Consider the following 8372-nt stretch of genomic DNA (forward strand, 5'->3'; position numbering starts at 1 on the left):
AGTTGTTTCATTACTCGGGCTTGAGTATAGAAAACTGCATGGGGTCTTGCAGTGCTGGGGACCACGAGGGCCTCCCACCCCCAGTGATGAGAAGTCTTCAGGGCCACAGTGGACTGTGCTTGGGGTGATAGTGCAGTTTTGGGTTCACACTCCGATCCTGCCCTCAACTGAGCTGTCTCCTTTGCCCAGAGCATGAATTATGAATAACAAGTTAAAGTTTTTAGGTCTCTCTCTTTTTTGTTTTTCAACCTTTTAGGTGATAACCTCGTCTTAAATAGGTAAGCCTTAGTAATGACTTGTCTTTACAGGTGATTGAAGTGGGGAAAAATGATGAATTTGAGGACTCTAAGTCTGTAAGTGATGAAACTGATGTCGAAGTTACCTCTGAGGTATGGTTACCTAAGTCAAGGGTTATTTCGTACCTTCTAAATATCCAGTGGTTCTCTTGTGTGCCGTGACCCCACTCCCAAGTCTGTCTGCCTTTTCTAAAGTGTTGAGGTGTTGGTTTATTTATACTTCATTGGAGATTTTTTTTTTTTTTTTGAAATTTGAGGGGAAAGGGGAGTGAGTTGATGTAATTCTCTCTGTCCCTTGTAAAGGATGACATAAATAAATGCCTCTCTGGTTTTTCTCTGCTTTTGAAATTCTTTGGATCCCATGCAGTGAACACAATTATTTAAAATAGTTACGCTCTACTTTCCCCATTAAGCACTTCTCTGATGCTAGGACAGATTCATAAGCTATCAGAAATTCCTTGTTGAGTAGAAAAATAACCTTTTTAGTGGTTTTCTAAAAACATTGGGGTGCAGGAGCAAGAATGCAAGGACTAAGCTGCTTGTCTTGCATAGTTAATACTGCTGTGGCCCTTGAGCACCACTGAGGATGCTCAGAAGCCAAAATTAAGAAGGAAGGCTTAGAAATAGTTTAGATTCCTTTACAATAGTGTAAGGCTAATTAATGAGAATCTAGTTTTAGGGGTGTATGTATTTATTAGCAGGAAAGAGTGACCGAGTGTTCTCTTGTTCTTCTTTTGCCTCTTGGTCAATAAAAAAATAAGTTGTGCAAGAAGAAATGACCTAATAGGAGTCAGTTGGGAAGAGCAAATGTGGATTCACTCAGACTAAATAGAAAGCTAAAATAATTCATCACACTTTCTTAAAGATGTATCAGATTCTCACTTGAAATGTAGTTGGGTCACTGTCAAGTATAACGCTGCCCAAAACTTTCTTCTCTGTAGTTGCAAACTGTGTTTAAATTCTAGGCTAGACCACTGGTGTGAAATACCTGGGTTTTCATTGAGATAAGTATCCTCGACTCACTTTTTCCTCGGCACCATATTAATTGGCTGCACTTGTCTTGTAGGATGAGTGGCAGTGTACTGAGTGCAAGAAATTTAACTCTCCAAGCAAGAGATACTGTTTTCGCTGCTGGGCCCTGAGGAAGGATTGGTATTCAGATTGTTCTAAATTAACTCATTCTCTCTCTACGTCCGATATCACTGCCATACCAGAAAAGAAAGAAAATGAAGGGATTGATGTCCCTGATTGCCGGAGAACCATATCAGCTCCAGTTGTTAGACCTAAAGATGTTTATATAAAGGAAGAAAGCGCCAAACTTTTTGACCCTTGCAACTCAATGGAATTCTTGGATTTGGCTCATAGTTCAGAAAGCCAGGAGACCATATCAAGCATGGGAGAACCATCCGATAACCTTTGTGACCAGAAGACAGACGCGGATAACATGGAGGACTGCCAGAATCTCTTGAAGCCTTGTAGTCTGTGTGAGAAAAGACCACGAGATGGGAACATTATTCATGGAAGGACAGGTCATCTTGTTACATGTTTTCACTGTGCCAGAAGATTAAAAAAGGCTGGGGCTTCCTGTCCTATTTGCAAGAAAGAAATTCAATTTGTTATTAAGGTTTTTATAGCATAGCTGAGCCAGTGAATGGCAGAACAGTAATGCCAGGGCCAGGCTGTGCACCAGAACGTCAGTATTCAGCATCCCTCCACAGTGGGGCCTTTTACTGATCATTTCCTCAGATAGAACACATCTCTGTTCCCGGCGCTTTTTGCTTTCAGACAGTTTGCGGAATTTGAGTGAGTTCTTTTGAATTTGGGGCTCCATGAACATGAAAACTATCTTAATTCATTCTCCCTACAAAGATATGGATTAGCTGCCAGTATAAATGCAAATACGTTCACTTATCACTAAATTATTTGAGATTAATGAGCTAATTTTGGTTCCTTCTCTTTTCTGTTTGTGAATGTTCTTAAAATCCAAGGTGGCGGCTAGGAGAATGTTGAAGCTAACAATGAAAAAACACTGTGTTATTAGGTTACATTGATGTAGGTCGTTTTATGTTGCAGTCCAGCCATGGTTCAAAGATCCCAAATGTCTTGAAAAACAAGACTTTTGGGGGCTGGGGATGTAGCACAGTGGTGGAGTGTCTGCTTCCCATGAAAGTATGGGGGTGTGGGGGTTCAGTTTCCAGCACTTCCTTCCCCCACCCTCCGCAAAATGCGACACAGTCAACCTGAACAAGAAATGTCCTGGACTAATGGCATCAACAATTTGCTGACATACTCCTAAACCCTTTTGCACATCCAGACAGATTGAGACGAGCCAACAAGTATTTCCCTCTGATGAATTGTGACCATCTGAGTAGCCAGCCCAAGCATGTGGGCTGTGTTCACTCAACATTCCCTCTGCCCTTTCCAGGCAAGTCTCTCCATGTCATGGCTTCCTCTGGCTTTGTTTTCCATTTGCACATGTTTAATTTGACATCTACCATTTAAAAATCAAATAGAAAAAATACACTATCCAAGATACTGTATATGTGCATTCACAGTATTTTTGAAATCAAACTTGGAGACAATTAGGTTTGTAGAAAAGGCCCTACCTGTCAGATAAACTAGCTATGCCGATTGTAACATTAATCAGCCAAATCAAACTTCACATTCTCCCAGAAGACGTTTAGTTTTAATTTGGATTCAGATGTGTTAATAGAGGTCACTCGGTTAACTTCACTTGCTGCTCTAGAAACAAGGCAAAGAATTTTTAAAAAGTCCATCCAGCTGGAGTCACAGTGATTTGCAGGACTGTGAGTGATAGGGTTTCCTGTTAAGTTACAGCCCTCCACCCTCCACCCTCCACCAGCCTGTCCACTTCCCTCTACTCTTGTCTGATTGTGTCTCTTCTGACCCAACAAGGCACACCATCTGAACCAAAGTGCTGTTTTACTGTGGCCTCGCTGTCAGCTGGGGAGTCCTGGATGTCTACTTTTTTCCAAACTTTTGATATCATCGCTAGATGTATTTTTTACACACGGGTAATACTCCAGTGAGATTCTAGGTAAATGATAGCCAGTCTTTTGAAAATAGGAAAGGGTTTGGCAGTTGTGAAAAGAAAAGTAATTGAAGAGAATGAGGGACCTAGTGAGACATCATCTGAACACAAAAATCTTGAGAATCACCTGGGTTGTTAAAAAGAAGCTCAGCTGCCATATCCCAATACACACACACACACACACACACACACACACACACACACACACACACACACACACACACACACACACACACACACACACACACACACACACACACACACACACACACCCTCACATTCTTGATCACACATACACATATACACACTTACCCTATCATATATACACATTCCTGTCTGGACCTGGGATTTCCATTTCTTAGAGTCAATCTTGAAGTCATACGTCTCATTATTTTTTTTCCTTTTTTGGGGGGGTATATAAGTAGTGCTACTGGGGGCTGGAGTGATAGCACAGCGGGTAGGGCGTTTGCCTTGCACGCGGCCGACCCGGGTTCGAATCCCAGCATCCCATATGGTCCCCTGAGCACCGCCAGGAGTAATTCCTGAGTGCACGAGCCAGGAGTGACCCCTGTGCATCGCTGGGTGTGACCCAAAAAAGCAAAAAAAAAAAAAAAAAAAAAAAAAAAAAAGTAGTGCTACTAATTTAATTTGGGATAACAATTATTTTGCTCCAAGAATCTGACTTGCAGTGAAAAGAACTTTTAGAACTGTCACTTTCAGCACTTTCTTGTAAGAGAAAAGGCCCTGTGAAAGTCATATTCCTATATGTCCAGATGGATGACTTCTTGCAGGGGGAGGAAGACTCAAATAGCAGAACCTGAAGCCTTCCCTCCCAGTATTCCTCTTTGGGAATGTAGCTTGGGTGTTGGGCTTCCTAGTTTTTAGGGCAAAGATTCCCTTTTGCCCTGAAAGTAAAACCAGTCTTTTGAGTTTGTGTTTTACTAGACTGTGGTAAATATTCTAAAACCTTAAAGAGTTTGGGTCAGGGTGATAGTACAGTGGGTAGAGCATTTGCCTTGCACACTGCTGACCCTGGTGACTCCTGGCAGTCCCTGAGTCCTGCTAGAGTGACTTGATCCCCTGAGCAGAGGGGCGTGGAGTAAGCCTTGAATACCACTGAGTGTGATTCAAAAACCAGCGCCCCCCATTCTCCTACAAAAAAAAACCCCAACAACCCCAAACCTTAGAATATTATATTACTTTCTTCTCTATTTCCCCTTTATTCTACTTGTAATAGTCTGATATCCTTGCATTTTGTTTTGATTTCCCAATTAAGTACTTTTTGAAAATGATAAAGAGGAAAGTTGGGTGCCAGCACTTGTACCCTGTGATTTCCCCTTAGATAATTCTGTAGATTTAGAGAAAGTTTAAGAAAACTGAGCTCCTTGGTGTTGATTTCAGTTGCGTTCTCTTCCAGTCTGCACCATGCGTCTCAGCGCTCCTCTCCCTTCCCCTTCTGTTCGCTTGCAGTTTTCTCTGCACCACACACATTGCTTAGAAGATCCTAAATGACACTTTTCTTTTTTTTTAAGCTCAATCACGTCTTTCAAGAAACAGACCCATCATGATAGATTCTTAAAATTTTGTTCTGTTTTCAGTGCTGTGGCGGGTTCCTGGGTTTGATTCCCCTATAGAGGGTTGTGGACCTGAGTAGTGCTCTGTGGGAGCAATTCTGTGCGGTACGGGTGTATTTTATTCACGGCCACTGAAACGACGTGGTTGTACGTGAAGTCTCCATAGTGTACTACTGCAAGGTCAAGGGATAACTAGACTTCCAAACACTACCATTCATCTTAAGTAACCATATTCTCTGGCTTTCTGGGCGCAGTGGTGCTTAGTCCCTAGTTTCCAGTACTTATCTGGACGGTCTCTGTTCTCAGATACCTTCACTGGGACTCAAATCCTTGCCATCCTAGTTCATAGGTGAGCTCTACTTCAGTTAAGTCTCGACTGTGAGAAAAGGATCTGGTAAAGTACATCAGTACTTCAGTGGTGTTCACAGTTACATTCCTAGGCCATTGGCTTGGATAACATCATCCAGTATTAGCCTCAACTTAGTGATTAACATTCACGATCATCGTATCTGCACAAAATGTTCATAGCAAAAGTGTTAGAAAACCAGTGAATTTCTAGATTTCAGCTAAAAACACTTTCATCTCAGCTCCCTTTTCTTGTACTTCCTAATGTTTGGTTTGCTTTAGTATTTAATACTTAAATCAAAGTTTATAAGGATCTTAGTTAGCCCAAGGCTACCACAGTTTTCCCATGGTCCGTCTGTGGGATAGCGAAAGTTCCCATTGTTGGCTGAAAGTGACCTAGGGCCCAGCCTGGCCAGCCTCCAACTGCCACGAACTTTTCTAGAACTAAGACTCACTGCCAAGCCTTTGACTTACGCGTTATATTTAAGTTATAATTTATGTTTAGTTGTCTATAATGCTTTGTAGTATGTTACTTTGTTTATAAGAGTTTATTTTTAAAGGTCAGGATCATGTGGAAACTTTTAAAATGGAGATTCAATGCAATGATATCTTTGAAAAGTCATTGATAACAATTGTTGCATGTTAGATCTTGGGTTCTACAAGGCTGTTATAGTGTTACCTCTTGATTCTCTTCACAAAGTAGAAAACTTGTTAACCAGCTATATTGTTTTTCTTTCCCAGTTATGTTGATGTCTAGAAATATGCAGTTTTAGATACTGTGAACTTACTGTTTTCTCTTTAGCCAAGTATCTTTTTAAATTGTTCATACCTGTGTCCTAAAGAACACGGGTCTCCCATTTTTGCTGGTTCTTCGTTTGTGGATGCACATATGCCTGCATGCACTCCCAGTGCTGTCAAATGACTTTGTGAGTAGTAACCATAGTGTGTAGGGTATACATTTCAGAGACAAAGGAACCTGCGAACTCCCTCCTGTGCCAAATGTAAAATGTACGATGTTTACAAATGTCTGGAATTTTGCACTGCCTTAGTAAGGTCTACTTTGCTGGAATTTCCCAGATTTGAGATGAGAAGAGTTGAAGTTAAACTGGAAATGAGAATGTGAGGCGGTGGGTTCACGTGGCCTGAGAACTCCCATGGGGATTTTTCCAGATGACTTTAAGATGTCCTTTCTGTTGACAGAGCTTTCCTTGTTTGCTACAGCTATTTTTTTCCCCCCTTTCTTCTTTTTAGGAGCTGTCCAATTTTTTCTCCTATGGGAGAATGTCCCGTGAGCATTTTGAGATCCTTTGGTGCAATGAATGTGCAATCATAAGCAATGCTATTATTGGTGACAATAATTGTTAAAATGTTAAATGACAATAGTTGTTAAAATGTTGCAGTGAGTTGAAGTGTGGGTCCACCGTACCTCTGTCAGGAGGCTTTTGAATAAGGATGTTACGGGGAAATGGTCATCTGCAGAAAAACAATTTGAGCTTCTTGGCGACTTTCAGCCCAAGGTGCTGCCGCTCTAGCAGTGATTTTCCTCCACGCAGGACCCTGACAGGCTTTCGAGAGCACAGTAGGATCGGAGAATCCTCAGCACTGCGAGTCGGAAGGCCAGAGGTCCTAGAAAAGAGCCAACTTTGCTATCTCGGTAATTTCCTTTCTCACAACAGTTGGCTGCCATTTGGTAAATGCGGTAGTGACAATTGGCATCATTTGTAAAACCATTTATAAGAGCATCTAATTTCTTAACCCAAGTTAGTTGTTTAAACAGTACTTTGATGTCAGACACTTACCTGCCATTTCCCCGACTGTTGCTCTTTTACCATGGAGTTACACGTTTTTTAATCTCTTTCTGGATATTGTTTTTATACCAAAGGCCTTCTCTGTCACCCCTTTGGTGGTTGTAGCAAGAGTGTGAGATTTAGGCGTCTCTCCCAGTGCCGAGTGCTTCTGCTGCAGGATAAGGGCGTGGGCTCCAGCAGCAAGAGGAAGGTGAGACGCCAGAGCTGCTGTTTCACATAAAGCTTCTTATGGCCCAGGACATCCTCTGTGTATCAAATGGGAGAGTCAGGGAAATCAGCTACCCCTTAGCTCAGCACTTGTCTCTGAATAAGACGTTCTCATTCAGACTACAGCTAGGAACTGTTAAGTGCCTTCTTGGATAGGGTAGGGAGTAAATACTATCTTGAGTCCCTTTCTCAACCATATTAAGCTGTGTCTGTGTGCGAGCGAGCGAGCGTGTGTGTGTGTGTGTGTGTGTGTGTGTGTGTGTGTGTGTGTGTGTGTGTGTGTGTGTGTGTGTGTGTGTGTGTGTGTTGTGAGGGATCAAACCCATGGCTTCACACATGCAAAGCTAGTGGTTGGCCGGTAAGCCACACCCCCAGCCTCACAGGTTCCATTTCTCTCAGCTGTGAGATGAGTACACATACTACTACTCTTTCTACCTCATTGTTTGTTGTGGGGTTTGAAGATGGTGGAGCAGCTTAAGAAGCTGTAGCTTCCAGGAGTCAAATATTAGAAGTTGTTAACCTTGGTAGATAAGCTTACCTCATGTCTAGGTAGCTGAGCATAATCTCCCCTTTATATCTGCTTAGCAGGGCAACAGGAAAAAACGTGCAATTTTCCAAGTAACACCTGATCAGGTAGTCATAATGAACAGAAGTAGCAACTGGAGTTTCATAAGGTGGGAAGAAAAAAGGCAGTTAAAAATACCTTTGAGGGTAGTTGCCAGCTCACTAAATGAGGAAAGGAGACATTTCCCGTATGGTCTTACTTAATCATTATAAGCACGGACATGGATTGCTCTGTATCTTTTTGGTGTTTGCACTATGTAATGCTTTCTATGCCTGTTGATTTGATTGTAAATTTTTTGTGCATTAAATATCTTTTATTTTGCCATTTGTGGTGTCATTATTGGAGAAATAAGTAATTTTACACTGTAGCAGCATCTCATTTTTAGTCCTTATATTCAGTCTTGGTGTGGTTGTGGATGAAGAAATTTTGTGATAAAGTTATGGGACCCCTACCTCTGAGAGTTAATTCCCAGATTATACTTAATTGCTGTCCTTAACTCTTCGATTGCAAGTATAGAAGAAAACC

General features: G+C 41.7%; 1 protein-coding gene across 1 annotated transcript in view; it reads left to right on the forward strand.

The window, feature by feature from the left end:
- The window catches only part of MDM4 (MDM4 regulator of p53), a 38535-nt gene extending 30364 nt beyond the window's left edge, over positions 1–8171 (forward strand). Inside the window, exons 10-11 of the mRNA XM_055144504.1 lie at positions 309–389; positions 1363–8171. Coding sequence (XP_055000479.1) covers positions 309–389; positions 1363–1935 — 654 coding nt within the window. The 3' untranslated portion in view covers positions 1936–8171. The remainder of the gene's footprint in view (positions 1–308; positions 390–1362) is intronic.
- Positions 8172–8372: the final 201 nt, after the last annotated feature.

Source organism: Sorex araneus, chromosome 7 (genome assembly GCF_027595985.1).
Source record: "Sorex araneus isolate mSorAra2 chromosome 7, mSorAra2.pri, whole genome shotgun sequence".
NCBI classification, from domain to species: Eukaryota; Metazoa; Chordata; class Mammalia; order Eulipotyphla; family Soricidae; genus Sorex; species Sorex araneus.